Source organism: Panthera pardus, unplaced genomic scaffold (assembly GCF_024362965.1).
Source record: "Panthera pardus isolate Hobbes unplaced genomic scaffold, ASM2436296v1 HiC_scaffold_15, whole genome shotgun sequence".
In the NCBI taxonomy this organism is placed as follows: domain Eukaryota; kingdom Metazoa; phylum Chordata; class Mammalia; order Carnivora; family Felidae; genus Panthera; species Panthera pardus.
In genome coordinates, this window is record NW_026526710.1 from 5,313,795 (window position 1) to 5,334,133 (window position 20,339).

Genomic DNA, 20,339 nt, shown 5'->3' on the forward strand with positions numbered 1-20,339 from the left:
AGCACGGCTGGAGGTGTTGAGCGAGGCTGGCACGGCGGAAGCTGCAAACACAGTTCTCAACTGGAGATTTTTAAACCGGAGTTTCTTTCTTTTTTTTTTTTTTTTTTTTTTTAAATATGAAATGTATTGTCAAATTGTAAACCGGAGTTTAAACCACATGTTAAACCAGAGCTTAAACTATGATTCGTGGGGATCTCCCTGGAGATCCTGACTTAGCGAGGTAGGGTGGGACCCAGCACTCTGTATTTTTAGAGACAAAACAACCTGCCCATTTTACATACGGGCCACCTTGGGCCCACAGAGGGGAGCGAGCTGCCAAGGTTATGCCACAAGTCAGTGGCTGTGCTCTCATGCACCGGCCAGAGCCTAGCTCTCCTGCAGCCACCAGTGTGACTCTTCCCCCTGGGCAGCGGGCCAGCTCCCCACAAGGACTCCATGGGGGGCGGGAGGGGAAGTCCTACAGCATCCTCCCACCAGATGGCCAGCCCGAGGATGGAATATCCCATGTGCCGCACCATGTTTCTATAGCATAGGCAGAAGAACAAGACAGAGCAAGGAAAATTGCAAGAAGCAATTTGCCCCAAATGCCAGGCTCCAAATAAATCATTAAAGACAATCCTAAGAGTGAAGAATTGGCTCTGGCTCTTTTCCTAGAAACAGCTGGTTCTTCAGACCTCCTCCTCCATCCCCCACTCAGTGAGTCCAGCTGGTCAGGACAGTGGCCGGGCCCCCACCTGGGTTATCTGCTTCCGAGTCTGCCCATCTTGCTGTGAGGGATGCAGCCAGCCCCAGAGGCACAAAGGCTGCGGGGACAGGCAGGGGCCTGGAGCCGCCGCAGGACATCTTTTGCTCTTTGTCCTTAACCTTCCCACCGCCAACTACCCCCACATGCCTCACGAAGAGCAGGGGCCTCGCAAGTGCTGTCCCTTCCCCCCACCCCCGCCCCGGACCTCAGTTTTCCTCATCTCTGTAGTGGGGAGGTTGGATTTCGGCAGTGGTTTCCACATTGTGTTCCCCAGAGTCCTAGGATCCCACAAAAGGACCTTAGGAACCAAGGGGGGTTCAGACCCCAAGCCCCCTGTGCCAACTCTACCAAAGCAGATGAAATCTTACCTGTTTTATGAGTGGGGTGCCCGGCCACTTCTTGGCTATGTGACCTCCGGCAAGTGGCTTAACCACTCTGACCCTCAGTGTCCTCATCTGTCAAATGGGATAGGAATACAACCTGCATCATAGGCTATTGTGCATTAACGTGGTCTGTCAAATGGTTAACATTACATAAACTTTATCTAAAACAAGGGGAGCTGGAGGACCACAGAAGTTTGGAGAAATCACCCTCGTGGCTCTGGCTGCTAATGGAAGGATGTGGGTTTCCGATCCTTCCCATGTAAGGAGATGAGCCTCATAGACTCACGTTATCTTTCCTTTCTGTTTCCTTCCTCTAAGATGAAGCGTGCTGGAACCACCGGGTCAGCCCGAGGCATGGCCCTTTATGAGGAGGAGGTGAGCACTCAGTGGGTATTGAAGCCGCAGTCAGGATCTGCCAATTCTCTTTTCTCTCCCTCCCAGCCCCTTCCTTATTCTTTCCCCCAAAACCACTTGCCCGTCGGTGTACCATGAGAGAAGTACCCCTTCCCATTAGAACATGAGACCAAATGGATGCTCCTCCCGTCTGGAGCCCCCAAGGCCAAGAAAGCCCACCCTCTCACACCCGGGGCACACCCTTGAGTTCCCCTGCCTTGTTGGCAGAAGCTCTGCTGAAAAATTCTGCAGGACTAAAGCAATGCCACTCTCCCTCCGTGGGGACCTAGGACAGGCTGGCTGGGGTTGGGGTTGGGCTACATATCTGTGCCTTCTGCCCAGGTCCCTCATGGGACCCCAGGGACTACAGTGGTGAGAAAACTGTTTTACTCAGGCAAATCTGAGTTCAGAGTCAGACTGGAACCAGGGTCCAGCCCCACCTCCAATCACTCAGGGCTCTGTCCTTGTCTAAGTCAGAGTAAAGCCCCAGGCCCCCAGGTGCCTTCACTGCTAGCCCGACTTTCTGGTCTCTGGAGACTGGGGAGCATCTGCTGTCCATGGTGCTGACCGTGCTGGGGCGGGCCAGCGCCTCCTACTTTCCACAGGCTCCTCCCTCCTGCCAGTCATCCGTCCCGTTGCCTGGCCCCCTCCCCTTCCTAGACCCATATGCCCTCTTCTTCTACAGCAGGTGGAACGAATTGGTGACATAGAGGAACGCGGCAAGATCCTGGTGTCCCTCATGTACAGCACACAGCAGGGAGGCCTCATCGTGGGCATCATACGCTGCGTGCACCTGGCCGCCATGGATGCCAATGGCTACTCAGATCCATTTGTCAAGCTGTGAGTCATTGGGACTGTGGATGGACCCCAGACGGGGTCCTAGATCGTTGCAAAGGGAGAACCTAGAGAATTTCCCCAAGATCATTGAACGTTGAGGCTCAGAGAAGGGAATGAGCGTGCCCAGGGTCACACAATGAGGTGATGTCCAGAACTGGCTAGAGTGTGAGTCTGGGGTCTCAGACAGTCAGACCGCTGTGTCGCTCGCCCATATGAGGAGTTTTGTGACTCTGTCCTCTCCAGTGGGAGAGAGGCAGTCGGCAAGTTGCAGTAACCCCATTTGGAGCCCCCTGGAATCAGCAACACATCCCTCCAGCAGTCCAGAGCCTCACCACTGAAGAAGCAATTCCAGCATTTCCCAGTCTGGAAATGCTCTAAGGCCTTAGACTTTGGTTATTCCAGTAATAGCCACCATGGGGAGTAAGAGAGACGTGTTATCTGTGTTAGTCCAGGTCCTCTGGAATGATGCCAAGATGGGATTCAACAAAGGTTCACTAGGAGAAATGCCTGAGTGAGGGAAAGCAGGGAGGGAGTGGGAGAGGCCACCGTGTGTGCGAGAGCGGAGAGGGGAGGTGGGAGCCAGTGGAAGCATACTAGATGCAAGTTCGGCGAGACCGTCCGAGTCCTCAAGGCCCAAATCAGCCGCCAGACGAGTCCCATGTCTTCTAGGAGGGGGCCCTGCCACCTTCAGTCATCAGCTGGGAGCAGGGTCTTGGCACGAACGTGGCTGGATTTCCAAGTGCAGCAGCTGGGGCCTAGGTCAGTTATGCTGTGGCTGGAGGTCCACCCGGCACGTTCTCGTGGCCACCACTGAATCAGACGTGGGGCTCCTCTCCCATCTCTGCCAGCTGCTAGCTGTGTAACTATAAGCAAGTTGTGTTTCTGTCAATATGGTGGAAAGCCTGGGCTCCGGGTCCAGACTGCCTGGGTTTGAATCTTAGAGCCGGTAGTCTTCAGTGTTCTCCAGCTGTGTGACCTTTGGCTAGTGCCTTCACATCTCTGGCCCTCGATGTCCTCATCTGTAAAACGGGAAGAGTAATATTGGCCATGAGGTTCTCTCCTCCAAGGAGCAGACACCAAGACTACGTGAGAGGTGCAAGAGATTTATTGGGGAACATGCCTGTGAAGAAGATTTGAGAGGGAGTGAGAGGAGGGTCAGAGGAGAACAGGTGGGGAGGAGGGGGGACGGTTGGGCAGGGAAAGTCGAAGATTGAAGGGCAGTTCTGAGGAAGTTTTGACGCAGGCTGTGGGGAATCCTGGAGTGCAAAGTCACTCGGAGGGGCCCTGCACCTCCCAGAAATGGGGCTGCCTCCTGTCCCTGCCAGCCCAGGTACGGGAGCTGCCCAGGGCAAGCGCAGCCACAGTGGGAACATCGGGGTGAAATCAGAGTCCAGCAGCTTGTCAGCCAGTTTTGCCCCCTGCGGTTGGAGATCTGAGAGATATGTTTTCGTGGGGTCCGGTACGTAGTAAGTGCTCCATAAATATGTGCCATTATGGTTATAAATCACCACCACCACTAGTCCTACTCACGGCAAAGGGTGCTCATTGTTCCCTCCAGCCTGGGAGACGCTCCCTCCCACTGACTACCTTTCATAATCGAAAGCAATGCTTCCCTTCGGGTCATGGCTAAAACTCAGTGTGGACTTTGCTTCAGATTTTCTTCGAATGAGGAGTTAGTGAACAAAAGAACCCACGTGTCAGGGATGAGTTTGATTTCTGGGAGTCATTGGCTTTTATTTTCTCATACGGTCCAATAGAGAAAATTGGCTCATGGACTACCGTCCTGCCCTCCATTACATCCCAGCCACATGCAAATTGTTTTTCTTAAATAATTCTCCCTCCCACCCCTTCTCTCGTCTGCCCAATCTCTGCAGAAGCAGGAGCGTTGCTGAGGTCACCAGGAAAACAGCTGCCCTGGTGGCCATTGTGGGAAAGCTAAAAGGAGGCCATTAATCGGTTTAAGACCAAATAAAGATTTTCAAAATCAGAATTGATTTTATCTCTTTAAATTTTTTTTTAATGTTTCTTTTTGAGAGAGAGAGTGTGTGTGAGTGGGGGAGGGACAGAGAGAGAGAGAGATACAGAATCTGAAACAGGCTCCAGGCTCTGAGCTGTCAGCACAGAGCCGACGCGGGGCTCAAACTCATGAACTTTGAGATCATGACCTGAGCCGAAGTTGGACGCTCAACCGACTGAGCCCCCCAGGCGCCCCAATCTTATCTTTATCGTCGCTCAGCACCTCATACTTTCAGTACCAACTTTGTGTCTCTTCTTGAAAAGTATCCTCAGGGCGCCTGGGTGGCTCAGTGGGTCCTGTTTCAGATTCTGTGTCTCCCTCTCTCTCTCTCTCTCTCTCTCCCTGCCCCTCCCCCACTTGTGCTGTATGTCTCTCTCCCTCAAAAATAAATAAACATTACAAAGTAAAATTCACAGATGAATAAAATTATCCTCACGGGCTGTGGGAGGTACAGGCTTCCAGTCATGGAATGGATGAGTCACAGGGATCATAGGTACAGCGTATGGAATAGAGTCGATGGTGTTGCAGTCGTGTCGTATGGTGACGGGTTTGGTGAGCACGGTAGAAGCACAGACTTGTCCAGTCACTGTGTTGTGCCCCTGAAACTAATGGGACATTATACGTCAGCTATACTTCAATAGAAATAAAGAAATAAAATAGATTGTCCTCCAAAACCCTTCTGTAAGTAAGGAAAAAAAAAAAAAAAACGTTTGCCCTCTTTAGAGACTGGGCACCTGGGGTATGCCAGAGCTACAGTCAGGTTCAAAGTTGCACAGCGAGTGATAGCTTTAATCCGAATCCAAATATCCCCACTCCCAAGAGTTGTTGGCCTATTTTATTTATTTGCCCAGAAGAAATTAGGTGAGCACCGACTATGTGCCAGGCATCGTGCCTACACTGGGGAAGAGCCTTCTAGGCAGAGGTAATGGTATGTGCAAAGGCCCCGCGGTGGAAAGGACAGTGAATGGGGAGTGGGGTGAAGAGCATGGTGCAAGACCAGGCTGGGCCGGGGCACGGACCCAATCATACAGCGCCTTAAAGGCCACATCAAGGATTTTGAACTTTACCCTGAGGTCGAAGGGGGGGCCACCGACCAGTTTTGAGCAGGATTTACTATAATCAGATTGGCTTCTTCTCCTTTCTGTCTACACAGTCACCGTCTCCCCAGGACTTGGGGGCAGTCTAAGGGGTAATAGTGAGACTCCAGTCACCACCATCTAGGCTTTCAATCCGATCCCTTAGGAGAAAATACTGGCTGGGAGCATGGACTCCATAGGCAACAGCTGGGTCAAGTCCCCAGCTGTGTGACCGGAGGCACGTGTCTCAACTCTGGATGCTCAATTTCCTTGTGTGTAAAACAGGTGGCCGTAACTCCACCGTCTAGGGTTTGTTGAGAATTAAATGTACCTACGGTCCTCAGCACAGTCCCCGGTAGATGCTCCAATGCATGTTGGCCATTGTTAATGTTGATTCACTTTCTGATTTGTTCATTTACTCTCCTGACACCGGACGGCACCTTTGGGGTCATCAAGAGTCTGCTCTTACTCGTTTAACGTCATCCACAATAGCATTTCTGTCTCCTCTCAGCTGGCTGAAACCGGACATGGGAAAGAAAGCCAAACACAAGACTCAAATAAAGAAGAAAACCTTGAATCCTGAATTTAATGAGGTGAGGCTGCCCCATTTTTGTCATGCTCTGAGAGATTTCCTAGATGCGAGAGAGGAACACGCTCCCTACTAGGACGTTGTAAAGCACGTCAAGAAAAGTTTTTCTCACAGATCGGCTTGAATTAGCTAAAGGATAGGTAACCCTCTGGTCACCAGAGGGAATCAAGCCTAAGACAAAAGCCTATGGATTAGGAATGCCATAGGAAGAAGCTGCATTCGGAGAGAGATTGAAAGGAAATCATCTCCAATGTCTTTACCAATTCTAATAGTTTGTGGTGCTGAAATTTGAGGAAATAAATGGGGGTAGTGATGCCCTTTACCATCCACCCAGTTGGCACTCCCTTCTCTCTTCTCCCTCACCCACCATGTCCATCCTGGGCATCAAGTCCCCGCAAGGCCACTGTCTACATACCCTCTGAACGTGCTTCTTCCTGTTGCCTCAGTGTTACTTGTCTGGCATTTTCTGTCTGGACTGTTGCATTAGACTCTTGCCTCACTCCCTTGTGTTTGGCCCATCCTCCACCTAAACATGAGCTTTCTAAAGAATGGATCCGGATTTGTCATCCCTGTTGCTTCACCCAGCAGTGGCCTCCCCACTTCTTAGGGTGACAGTCAAGCCCTTTCGAACTCACGTCCCACCCCTGCCCTATCTTGACTCCCCTTCTCAGGTCACAGTAACCTCACACGGGTCCTTGGTACGTCTCATAGCCTTCGCCCGCGCTGCTCCCTTTTCCTGGCCTTCCATCTCTCTCTTTTCCTTTCTGGCAAACTCCTTCTCATCCCTCAGGAGTTGGGGTGTTAACCCTGCAGGTACGCTCTCCTCTGTGTTTCCAGGCTTTACATGCCCCCGCGTCTTACCCTGTCCCTCTGCATCATTTGTTGGCAGTTTTGTTAGACGGTAGGCGTCCGGAAATATACGTTGAATATAATGATCTGATGTTGGGTCAGAGCCCGCGAGTATGGATTTTCACCAAATGTCGGAAGGTAGGGAAAGAAAGCTACAGTACAGGTGTTTTGTGTTGTTTTGTTTTTGAAAACGCACGTGCCTGTACGGGCGTGCGTGGAGAATGTTCTGTGTAAACAGAGCTCAGAGCGTCCCTGGCCATTAGTTCAGCCCACCCCGTTCCCAGGCCCCTCTTTCAGCTGGACCCCAACTCAGACTCAGGAATTTTGAGTCAGGAACCAACTGGCAACTGTTGCCGACCTGCCCTACCCTCTCCTGGAGTCTGAACAAGTCACTGAAGAAGAAATCCAGGCAGCCAATAAGCCTCATTAACAATAGGGAAAGTATGAAACAAGGCCAGACACCATACTTGTCACAAACTGGCAAAAAATACCATAAAATGATACGGGTGTTGGTGAGCCTGTGGGGAAAGGTACACGCCATGCGCACGAGAACAAACCAGTCTGACTTCCTAAGGGATGTTTGTCAAACTACTCCAAAAGCCTTACAGTTTTTAAGTTTAAATTCCATTTATTCGGGGAACAGGTAATATAGTCACATATTTGAAAATTCCTAAAGGACCCAAGGTATCCGGTCAAAATCCTCCTCCTTTCCCAGCCTATATCAACTACTTGTCTTCTTCCAGAGTAACTGTATATTATCCGTTTCCAGAATTTATAAGTATACAAAACAAATACGTATGTGGCTTGCTTTCTTTTTTTTCTTTAATTTTTTTTTAACGTTTATTTATTTTTGAGACAGAGAGAGAGACAGAGCACGAACGGGGGAGGGTCAGAGAGAGAGGGAGACACAGAATCTGAAACAGGCTCCAGGCTCTGAGCTGTCAGCACACAGCCCGACGCAGGGCTCGAACTCACGGACCGCGAGATCATGACCTGAGCCAAAGTTGGCCGCCCAACCGACTGAGCCACCCAGGTGCCCCTGTGGCTTGCTTTCCTATTGATCACAGATGACATCACAGAATACGCCCACTGCTCTCTATCTTAAAATTTTACAAACCCGGAAAGACACTTCTCGGAATTTATCCTAAGTAAGCTGTCATAGATGTACACAATGACTTAGTTGCTGTTTGCCTTTTCTCATATCATTAACGGCGTGGAAAGTTGGAAACAACCTAAATACTCAACTGTTGGGCATTAGGTTAAGGAACAGCCACACAACCATTAAATGAAGCCATTAAAATGGTGATGCAGAAAAAGATTTGCTAACATGCTAAGCTGTTTTTTTTCTTTTAATTTTTTTTTAATGTTTATTTATTTTTGAGACAGAGAGAGACACAGCATGAGCAGGGAAGGGGCAGAGAGAGAGGGAGACACAGAATGTGAAGCAGGCTCCAGGCTCTGAGCTGTCAGCACAGAGCCCGACACGGGGCTCAAACTCACGAACTGTGAGATCATGACCTGAGCCGAAGTCGGACGCTTAACCGACTGAGCCACCCAGGCGCCCCGCTAAGCTGGTTTTTATCATATGTTACAAAATGGGAAAAGAAGGCCATAGTGCAGTATATTTATTTTATATTTCATAGAATATTCAAATGTTTCATATAATATAATACTCAAATGAATATTCATATTAGTTTTAAAAACATACTTTAATGTGGTCACACACGGGGAATGTTGACAGTGGCTATTCTTGGGTGGTTAGACGGCAAGTTTTGGTATTTAGGTTTTATTTTATTTTAGCTTCCTTGTTTGTTTTAATGGTGAATGTGAATGAATTTTATAGTTAGGCAGAAACGCTATATAAAAGTCAGATTATCTGGAAACCTAAGCACCTGTCCCTCACATTAGCCTCAGGGCCCTCGACTATCCTTAATCTCTAAATGATGGAGTGAAAGGAAAACCCACTTCAGAAGCTACCAGAATGGAAGGACTGATTTCACGGGCCATCTGCCTTCAAGTAAACTTGGCCAGGAGCAACTCTCTTAGAAAAGCCCCATCAGCCTTCCTGTTTCAAACAGAGAGTCATTGAAAGTTACAGAGAGTTACAGGGCTTGAGGGACTTTGTTATACAGAGTAGTTGTTGAAAGGGGATTGTCAGGCCTGGGGTAAAGGCTCGAGCAGGAGGGCCCCCTTGCTCCCAGATGCCCAGTTCTAGGGCCTCCCGTTGGTCCATGGACCCTTAGGGCTCAGCCTCTTAGCTTCTGATTCTAAGGGCTCAGGACCCTCTCACTCACCTGTCTTCCCTCTGCTGCAACCAGGAGTTCTTCTATGACATCAAACATAGTGACCTGGCAAAGAAGTCCCTGGACATCTCGGTCTGGGACTACGACATTGGAAAATCCAACGATTACATCGGTGAGTGCTCCCAGCTCCCAGAGAAAAACCCATCCTCCGGGGAGAGAAGAGCCTTACCCAGGCTTCTCTTGGGGAGGGGTGTGGCGGGGGGGGAGGGGGGCAGGAGGGGGGATCAGGGCATTCTTTGTCTTTTGTGGCTACATTGCCCAAACACCAAGTCAGGACCCATGGTACTGGTTTGGGTCCAACGTGGGGATGCTTTCACAGGAAAGGGCTTCCAGAGCTGGGCGATTGGGTCACGATTGGTTATGTGCTGCACAAATCATGTTTAGTGCCTACTCGAATCACAGAGGAGAGTGGGGTCTGTGGCCTCAGAAAACAGGGCGCAAAGGAAGTCTCCTTAATCTGTTTGCAAGTCGTGGAGGAAGGTTCTAATTTTCCCAGCATCCCTTCAAATGATGAGGAAGAACAGCCGCTAAACATGGGGCAAGGGAGGGAGCCCCGGGCAAAGGCCGCAACATAGGCAACCGTGTGGAGTACCCAGAAGGAGTGGGGAGAAGTTTCGCCGAGCAGGGTGGTCACTCACAGAAGGTCTTTAAAGATGAGGCCGCGAAGCTATGACCTGATGCTACAATAGGGAGCCATGGCAGGATCCTGAGGAGCTGGGGCACAGGCAGAGAAGGCCAGCAGTAACCACAGCGTCATTACGACAGCCCCCCACAGTGAAGGATCCCAGGTTGCTGGAGGGGTCACTTCTTGGTGGCAGTTTTTCCCCAGCTAGACACTTGGGTCCAGAGTGAGAGTCCCACGCATCTCTCCGCTCTGACTGCCTGCTCCTGTCTCCCTATCTCGTCCTCCAGGAGGCTGCCAGCTGGGGATCTCAGCCAAGGGAGAGCGCTTAAAACACTGGTACGAGTGTCTGAAAAACAAGGACAAGAAGATTGAGCGTTGGCACCAGCTACAGAATGAGAACCACGTGTCGAGCGATTAGGATGCCCCCCGCCAGGTCCCCAGCTCCACGCCCCACCCCCATGCCAGCTCACCCACCCGCCTACCCCAGCTGCCCTTTGCACTCCGGTCCCTCTTCTCTCCGCCTCCTCCGCCCCTCCCCTCCCTGCACCTGCCTTTGAGGTCCCCCCCCCCCCCCACCTTGGGCACCACTGCCAAAGACCTTCTCCTCCCTCCCTCTGCGATGCTGTGGCGCGGGCCCTGAGTGCAGCCCCTCTCTGATCCCTCTAGGATGGGGCAGCAGGGAGAGGGAAGGGGCGATTTTGACAAGGAGGTTGGAATGTAATGACCCCTCTGGGTAAACGGCAAAGGTTCCTCATCATTTAGAACTGTTTTTAGACCCTCCTAGCCTCGAGCACACACACACACACACACACACACACACACACACACACACACAACTTGCGTGTCGTGTCTGCGCATATCCTCAGTTGTCAGCAGACCCGGACAAGGCTGTGAGGACCAGCACCGGGGCAGAAACAGAGCATCCGGGCCAGGCTGCCCCTCCACAGCATTACCCGCCCCCGCCGATGGCCAGGAAAACAGACCACCGGGTTTAAACTCCCCGGGGCCTAGGAACACACCCTCCTGGCTCCAGATGCGTCAAGAAATGCACGCACGGAACACACAACGGGATCCCGTAGCCTCCTCTTTCAGGATGCCCCCCACTTGCTTCCTAGCAAAACCCAACACCCTTTCTCTAGCGCCCCCACCCTGTCCCTCGACCTCCCTTCCCCTCTCCCGGGCCCTGCACCCCACCAAACTCTCTCACCTCCTCACGCTCCTCTCTCTCTCCGTCCATCTCTCTCCCCCCGTCCATCTCTCTCCCCTCCTCCTTTCTCTCTCCCCAAGGGGGTAAAATAGCAACGGCAAAACAGAGACCTTAACCCAGCCTCGCCCCTCACCAGCTTGACCCAAACTGGCGCAGCCCGGAAGTCCCCGTTGGGCCGTGCTTCTCAAAACTTCCACTCCTGCCGGCAGGGCTGGGTGTCCTCGGGCTGGGCCGGCTGCTGGCGATGTCCCGGGTGCCTGGCAACGTCCCGGGAGCTGTGTAGACAGACATCCTGTAGAGGGCTTCCTCAGCCCCTGGGCTCCCCAAGCAGGTGCCAAAGGCATTTAGAAACCAGAGCTCTGGGGGCAGGGGGCCTCTCCAAAGCCCCCAGCCTTCCTCCCCCCTCTGCCGTCAGTTAAAGGAACACACGACTGCGTCCTTAGCGCTCGCTGACTCTCTGCATCTCTGGGATCCTGTCTCTCACTCAGAATCACCTTGAATCTCTCTCTGTCTGTGTCTCTGTCTCAGTCTCTGTGTCTCTTGCACTTTCTTCACCAAGTTTGTCAGGGGAAGAAAACACCATCATGAATGGAAAGCTTTCGAGAGTGACAGATCCTGATGCCAAAGGCCATTGTCCCATCATGAATCGGTCGGTCTCCCCCCCCCCCCCAAAATAATAATAATAATAATAATGGAAAGGAGGAAAAAAGCAATGAGAATGAACGCTATAAATTTGAGGCTGGGGTCAGGCAGTCTTTACTGCCCCACGAGGAAGGCTTGTGTTTTTCCCCCCAGTTTCCATTGTCTACCCCTGTGAAAATCACCTCCTTCTGTCTAACAGCCCACCATCACCTAGAGACATCACCAGATGGACCCTAACGCTCTGCCTTTCTCCAGACACGCCTTTGAACCTCTCCATTCAATGCCTCCACCCCCAGCTCCCTGCACAAACTCATCGGAAGACTCTGGTTTCTCGCCTCGAATAACCGTTTTCTAAACATCGAGATGGCTCTTCCCCTTCCCCAAGATGGCCAACGGCTTCCTCGCTGGCATCTTGCCCCCTGACCCTGTCTCTCTGTCAGTCCCCGGGGCACCCACTATCAGCCCACCTCCTTCCCACGGTTGCCCTTAGGAGAAAGCATGCTGGCTGTGTTGCTCAAGCCCGACGCTGGTGTGGGCGCTGGAATCGGCATGCAGCGAGCTCACGGTGTCCCCGGTCTGGGTGCACGTTGTCCCCGACAAATGTAACCACCTCCCTGCCTAGAATCCACACACGCCCTCCAGTGCATGCAGAACCTCCCACTGCCTTTCTTAGTGACGATGTAGCCAAAAAATAAAGTAGGAATATCCAGGAAAGCTGGTTGGCCTGGGGTTTTCCTTTCTGGCTTCTGGAAGTGCTTCCTCTCCGTCAGGACCCATGATGCTATTGGGAGAGTCAGTATTTAGTGAGTATCTGCTACGTTCCAGCCCTTGGGGACACAGCAGTGGACGAGGCAGGTGTGGTTTCTGGCCATGATGGCTGAATGCTGTTCCCTGGTACCCAAACCCTCCTCTTCTCTCCTCTAGCCCAACCTTGGGAAAATTCCAAGGTGACGTGGAATCAGATCATGCCCAAAGAGACGACAGAGTTGAGCCAGGGCCTAGTCCAATCAACTCACTTATCTCACAGAGGAATTACCCAAAGCCTGGGAAAGGGAATAACACACCCAACGGCTCACGACAGCAATGCCAGGAAAGAAGCTGTTTCATGGGACTCCTGGCACAGTGTCCTTAACACACTGGCTAATACTATCACCGATCATCAAACGCCTCCTTTGTGTTCTAGAACCTTCCATCCTACAAGGAGCCTTCACAGATAGCCTTCGGTGGTCCTAAAAGTGAGCTGAGGAGGTAACTAACTTCCCAGAAGGATGATTAATCTCCCTATGATCTATCCCGAAAGGGTTGAAGCAATTTATCGGGAATGTTGGTTACTTCCCAGAAGGAGTCATCCAGTTCCATCCAGGCCATGTTAGAGAGAAGTTTTTTCTTCCCCCCCAAAAGGGGGGTTCTCAATCCTGGGGAAGAAGTAGGCATGTTAGAATCACCTGGGGAGATTTTCTTTCCAAACTACCCATGCTCTCCCTGCCACCCCACCCCCAGACTCTCCTGTGCCCTGGGGACAAGGTGTACATTCGAACATACTTCCTGTTTGACGCCTTATCGCCTTCCGCTTCCCACGCCCGTGGTGACTTTGCAAACCGCTGCCCTAAAGTCCATCTGTTTTTCCTACAAATCAGCCAGCTGCCACCAGGTGGAAAGAGGTACCAGTTAAGGCCACGTCGCACCCCCAAAAGTGGCAGGGGGCACTGTTGCCCTGTGCTCGATGCAGACATTACTAACCTTGCCCCGTGCTCATGGCAAACATTGCTAATCAATATGGCGTCTTTCTCGCAGAGCCTGCTAGCAGCCTCTGAACCCATCTTAACACAGCATTCTACACTGTGGGTTTGAAATAGATCCAATCCAACTGGTAAGCAAGGTGAGTGTCACAAAGAGGGAAGCCCATCCCCTTCATGGTTACATTTGCCTCAGGCAAACGGTCGACCTGTTAATACAGAAGGGGAGGAAGTGGCAATGAATTGCTGAGCAGGTTAAGAGAGGGTTGTTAAGATAGATAGCTCATTGGCCTTTATAGGCTACATCTCCAACAAAACCAGAATACAAACTCTTCTCAAGCTCCCACGGGCCATTCACCAAGGTATGCCGATTCTGAGGCCATAAAACACACCTTAGCAAATTCCAAAGAATACACATCATCCAGAGTATACTCTCTACCACGGTGGCGTTAAATGAGAAATCAATCAAAGAAAGATAGCTGGAAAATTCCAAAGTATCTGGAGATGTAATAACACACTTCTAACCAACACACGGGTCAAAGAAGTCTCAAAAGAAACTTGAAAATATTCCGTGCTGAACGAAAAGGAGAACAACAACCAACGAAAACGTGCAGGATGCAGCAGAAGCGGTGCTCAGAAAGAAGTGGTTAGCATTGAACGTATAAATCAGAAAACAAGAAAGATCTAGACAGCGAGGAAAGAGGAGGTGTGGCAAGGGCATTTTCGAGACACTGTTCCGCATGATTTCATAATGGTGGACGCATGACATTATGCAGAATGCACACACAGTGAACCCTAATGTGAACTGTGGACTTGAGTTAATAACACACCAATACCAGTTCGTCTCCTGTGACAAATGTACCGAACCAGTATTAGTAATGGGAAAGTATGGGTGGGCGGGGGGGGGGGGGGGGGGGGGGTTACCAGACACAGAACCGGTTCCGAACTCAGGTTTGCCTCCTCATCATTCAAAAACCAATATTCAAGTGACGAATCATGGTGGGAAAGGAGGGGTTGTTTTATTCAGGGAGCCGGCAACCTGGGAAGGTGGTGAACTAGTGTCTCAAAGACCGTCTTCCGTGTCCAGGAGGAGCTGGCAGGCGTTCAAGGGGAAGGCAAGGGAAAAGGGGGGAGGAGAAGCCGGTGCCCAGGCGGTTAGTCGAAGATCGACATGACCTTGACCAGGCTTGCTGGCATCCGTGGTCAGTTCTTATCTTCTGGGAAAGTTTTGTCCTTGTCTCCTGAGACCGGCGCTCTGCAAATCCCAAGAGAAGTAGGTAAGTTCTGCTATAGACCAAGGGACTTAGGTCAGCAAGCTAGGGATGCAGAAGCTTGAAGCAAATTAATGCTTAAGACCGTTTGGAGTGTGGTCATAGTGTCTCCACTGCCTACCATTCGTCCTATTTCTACGGAACACGGGCAGAGGGGCCCAACTTCTGTAACCGCTTCAAGCTGAATTATAGCAGGGCTTTGGAATGGAAGGAATTGACATAACGCAGGACATAACCCCCTTGTTCTAATGGAGGAGGTAGCGAAGGTAGTCCCTTGTCCGAGAATTTGGCTATTCTTCTGCCGAGTTTAGCTCTGCATGACATCATTAATCTTATCCCCAACTATGTCCCAAGGAACAGTAACGGTGTAGTCAAGCCCAACTTTATAATGTCCTCTAAAATTGATCTGATCCTGGGGGGATCCTAGAGAATAGATCAGTCAACCAGTCCCAGCCACCTTGGAAATGGGGTTGGGGGTGGTCAAGGGCTTCTCATAGCCAAGTGGCTTGCTGATTTTATCGCTATGGATGTTTACTTCCCAGGAGGATATAATACAGGTACAGCAAGCAGTGTTAGCCATCATATAGACTCTGCCTTGTTCAGTAGGCACTCAGGGAACGGATGAGGCATTTCTGTGGAAATGTAAGAAAAACACAGGCTAATGGTTAGAGCAAATTACAAACCCAGTGTCTGAATCCCGAGCACTGCCAGTGAGAAGATTTCCAGATGTCAGGCTCCAAGCATCCTCAGAGCGAGTGGGGGCAGCCATCGACGATCTGATGCATTTTTCTGGTTTGTAGTTCAGATGTCCCTGGTGATCCTTTTGAGTGGTCCATAGAGCGACAGGCACGAAAACTGTCGTCACAGTTTCTCTGAAGTTTATGTCAAGCTTCAGCTTTCAGGAAAATGGGCAATGACTCCGAGACGAGAGAATGGGAGTAGGTTGGAGAGACATTGCCAGAGATTCAAGGAAACCAAAAGAATTCAGGATGCAGCCCGGTTTTATAGGCAAACAACCAACACTCAAAGATGATCAGCCAGAACCAGAATCTAACATCCCCGGTGTTATTGAAACATAATCTTTTACTAATATTTTACTAATATGTTTGTAAAATAAGTCCAGTTTTAACACACTTGGTTTAATTATCTACATAAGCACAGCAAGAATAGTGATTGACTCTAGGGGGTTGTTTTTTTTTTTTTTTCCTTTTAATCTGCTCTGCTGAACTTTTTATAAAGAATTTCAGATTGAGCCTTTAACAACGTTAAGGCCAAGAACCGAGCCAAATATTTGCCGTCCAATTCACCTGTAACACTGGTAGATTTAGGTGAATTCCTCTCTCCGTGAGGTCCTCCAAAATTTCCTGAGGTTCTTGTATCCACGAGGAAGTGACATCCTTTACGCACCTGGTAAGGCTGTTGACAACTCTGGAAGCAAGGTATGAGGCTAACACTTCCAAGGGGCTCCATTGGCCCCAAGTGGACCTTTGTTCCTTAAAACTGTCTGGCCATATCTGAGTCTGTGCACATCTCTCTCAAATAGGACATTCCGGTCAAAGCCTCATGCTTGTCATGGAAGAAAGAACGCTCGTTGAGAGTTTCCGACTTCGGGAAGGTTCAGGCAGGGAGAAAAGATAAATGTTTCCATTTCTTTACAAAAGAATATTTTGTCAAATTTCTGGAAGTCCTGGCTATCTTAGGAGAAAAGGTTTCCTTAAATCTGGAAGTGCAAATGAATAGGGGAAAAGGTCAACATCAGGCAGGGCGAGACCAGGGACCCCCTGGGCGGCAGGCTGCAGGGTTTGGGGGAAGAAAAAAAAGGATAAACATATTCCGGACCCGCCTGGGCTAGATGCCATGAGTGGAGTCTCACAAACTTTCTGATGAGGTCCCAGTAAAAAGTCAGGGGCAGAAATCCTCGGTGGCTACCCCGTCGGGACCTCCCGCGCTCTTGAGAGCTTCACACTTTCTCTCAAACTCCATCGCTGTCGTGCTGGAGATTCATTCTTCCACTCCGTGAGACAAGGACCAGCGTCTCGCCCACCCTCCCGTGACACAAACATTAGAGAACCAGCAATGTTTCAAACAAGAATCGTAAGAAACTCTAGTCCTCTACCTCCATGCAGTCAGTCCCGTGTTGTTCATTCTTGTTCTGAGTGGAGCTTTTCTATTAGTTCTAGAAATGCTTAGTTTAGTTTTCTGACCTTAAGGATATCGGACGCCTGTATGTGTTAAAAGTTGTGTTCGTGAATTTCCTTGAAGCTGCAACATAGTTTGCAAGAGCGTCAGGACAATAACTGTAAATGGCAGAAGACTCAAAAAATGGCCCTGGTTATGTGGTAGGGGTCCCCTCCCTAAGGAAAGGGGAAAATTAAAAACAAAACAAAACCAAGGTAACCTGGCTATACGTGAACGTGACAACATCCCTCATGACCTTGCAACGTCATGACCACTTAATCAGACTACGTGTTTCTGTGTTATCCTATATGGGAGACAAGGAAGCAGAAAATATACTTTAAAAACTACCCCACGTGGCATCCGGGGCTCAGTTCTCTGGGTACGAACCCAACCGAGCAGGGCCGGCAAGAATAAAGTTGCTTCCTGGAAAGAAAAGCCTCGGTGTCACAACTCCCTGTGCGAGAATCCTGCTACGGTTAAAAATCTGATGAGAGTTTATTCTGACGCAGTTGACAAGGAAATTTGGTTATTTTTGTGACACACAACACTTTCATAATTAGAACTTTAAGTGGTGACATCATGCCAGGACATATTAAAATTTTAGGAATTTTGGGGCGCCTGGGTGGCTCAGTCGGTTAAGCGTCCGACTTCAGCTCAGGTCACGATCTCGCGGTCCGTGGGTTCGAGTCCCGCGTCGGGCTCTGGGCTGATGGCTCAGAGCCTGGAGCCTGTTTCAGATTCTGTGTCTCCCTCTCTCTCTTCCCCTCCCCTACTCGTGCTTTGTCTCTCTCTGTCTCAAAAACAAAGAAACATTAAAAAAAAAATTTTTTTTTTAATTTTAGGAATTTTATCTAATTTCTGAAACAGTCATGGCTTTTGCCCATGTAATGTAACCAAAAAGGTTTACCAGTGTTTGTTTGACATTGCTTCCCATGTGCCTCACAAATCCAATGAACAACCCTAATTAGTTAAAAAGACTTTATTTAGAACTTGAATTTGGGGGAAATTTGTTACAAATATCAAAAGGTTTGAAAGCACGGGCCTAAGTAGGATTACAGACTACTATAAAACTTAATATTTAAATATTTATTTAACCAAGGCAGCAACGAGAGATTTGAAAGGCAAATAACAAGGGTATATAGTTGTGGGCAAAACTTAGCTCCTTTAATATTGATAAGATTCAGTTTTATTAAGTAATCAAGGGCTCAGTAGAAACAAATACAGAAACCTTGTTTTTCTGGGAAGGTTAAAAAAAAAGCTTTAGAGTTTCTCATCAAGGGCAGACCAACAATCCAAAAAAATCCTGTATTTTTAACAGAGAGAGAAAAACCAAAATTTAATTTTAGACCAGTGTATTTTTAAAGCTAATTTTTTCCAGTCTTAGTGTGAGTGGGGGAGGGGCAGAGGGAGAGGGAGAGGGGGAGAATCCCAAGCAGGCTCCTCACTGTCAGCTCAGAGCTGGACATCAGGCTCCATCCCCTGAACCATGAGATCATGACCTGAGCCGAAGTCAGACGCTCAACCGACTGAGCCACCCAGGTGCCCCTGGACCCAAGTACCTTTAGTTCCCCTACAGTAAGAAGCTAAAAGCAGAAAAACAGACATTCAGTGAATTCAAACCAATTTATCATTTTTTTAAAAACTTTTTTTTAACGTTTATTTATTATCGAGACAGAGAGAGACAGAGCATGAGCAGGGGAGGGGCAGAGAGAGGGGGAGACACAGAATCCGAAACAGGCTCCAGGCTCTGAGCTGTCAGCACAGAGCCCGACGCGGGGCTCGAACCCACAAACCGCGAGATCGATCGTGACCTTAGCTGAAGTCGGTCACTCAACCGACTGAGCCCCCCGGGCACCCCAATCCAATTTACCATTTACCCTGGCAAAACTGTAAAGTTTTAGATAGATTTTGGAAGCTATTTAGAAGTTTATAGATAGGGGCCCCTGGCTGGCTCAGTAGATGGAACATGTGACTCTTGATCTCAGGGCTATGAGTTTGAGCCCCAAGTTGGGGGTAGAGATTACTTAAAAACAAAATCTCTTTTAAAAAATGTTTAGCTATAAACTCTTTTTTAAAACTTTGTTTATGGGGCGTCGGGGTGGCTCATTCGGTTAAGCGTCCTTGACTCTTGATTTCGGCTCAGGTTATGATCTCACGGTCTTGAGACCAAGCCCCTTGATGGGCTCTGGGCTGAGTGTGGAGCCTACTTGGGATTCTCTCTCTGCCCCTCCCCTGCTTGTGTTCTCTCTCTCTCTCTCTCTCTCTGCCCCTCCCTTGCTTATGTTCTCTCTCTCTCTCTCTCTCTGCCCCTCCCCTGCTTGTGTTCTCTCTCTCTCTCTCTGCCCCTCCCCTGCTTGTGTTCTCTCTCTCTCTCTCTGCCCCTCCCTTGCTTGTGTTCTCTCTCTCTCTCTCTCTCTCTCTGCCCCTCCCCTGCTTGTGTTCTCTCTCTCTCTCTCTCTCTGCCCCTCCCCTGCTTATGTTCTCTCTCTCTCTCTCTCTCTCTGCCCCTCCCCTGCTTGTGTTCTCTCTCTCTCTCTCTGCCCCTCCCCTGCTTGTGTTCTCTCTCTCTCTCTCTCTCTGCCCCTCCCTTGCTTGTGTTCTCTCTCTCTGTCTCTCTCTCTGCCCCTCCCCTGCTTGTGTTCTCTCTCTCTCCCTCTCTCTCTGCCCCCTCCCTTGCTTATGTTCTCTCTCTCTCTCTCTGCCCCTCCCCTGCTTGTGTTCTCTCTCTCTCTCTCTCAAAATAAATAAGTAAACATTAAAAAAACCTTAATGTACTTGTTCTTAACAATTACCCGGGAGAACTTCCCGAGACAGACAAAACTCAACCATCCTTTTAAGTGCTTTTTGCTGGTAAGTTGTAACAGAATCAACATGAATTTAACTAATAAATTCAGGTCGAATAAAAGCTGATTATCTGAATTATATTTGATGCCGATACCTCCAAAAACATGTCTGTTTTCATTATACCAACAACCTTGAATTAGCTCGGATACCTCATATGTTGCACCTGTGTCCACTCAAAAGTCCATCCGTGTACTCCTGTCAGTTTCCCCGGGGCCCCTTGTGGGCCAATCTGAGGTTGGAGCTTTAAGTCCAGGGGAGCCCTAGGCCCCCTAAAGCTGATCTGGGAGGTGCTTCAGTTTGAGCCTCATAAGGAGGTGGCCCAGCAGCGTGGGGTGCTTTTTCCTCCCAGATAGTGAGGGGTCCCGCTGGGTCGGCTAGCCACCAGCAGCTGGCTCCCACTGTGACAGCCACCAGCTCAGGAAACGCACAGGTGGGCCTCCTGCTCGTCTCGGGGAGTCCCCGGGAGGCTGGAGAGTCAGAAACACAGCTCCTGGCCGTTCGCCGCAATCTGTGACTGGACAGAGAATCGGTTTTGTGCTCGGGTTCGGCGGCTCATTGCTCAAAAATCGATACTCAGGAGACCCATCGTGGGGGGAAAGGGAGGGTTGTGTTATTCAGGGAGCCGGCAACCCGGGAAGGTGGCA

The 20,339-nt window shown here is 49.9% G+C and overlaps 1 protein-coding gene across 1 annotated transcript in view; it reads left to right on the forward strand.

The window, feature by feature from the left end:
* RPH3A (rabphilin 3A) overlaps window positions 1-10,654 on the forward strand; it is a 274,290-nt gene extending 263,636 nt beyond the window's left edge. Inside the window, exons 17-21 of the mRNA XM_053902042.1 lie at window positions 1,447-1,503; window positions 2,207-2,361; window positions 5,963-6,044; window positions 9,208-9,304; window positions 10,105-10,654. Of these exons, the coding sequence (XP_053758017.1) occupies window positions 1,447-1,503; window positions 2,207-2,361; window positions 5,963-6,044; window positions 9,208-9,304; window positions 10,105-10,235 (522 nt within the window). The 3' untranslated portion in view covers window positions 10,236-10,654. The remainder of the gene's footprint in view (window positions 1-1,446; window positions 1,504-2,206; window positions 2,362-5,962; window positions 6,045-9,207; window positions 9,305-10,104) is intronic.
* Window positions 10,655-20,339: the final 9,685 nt, after the last annotated feature.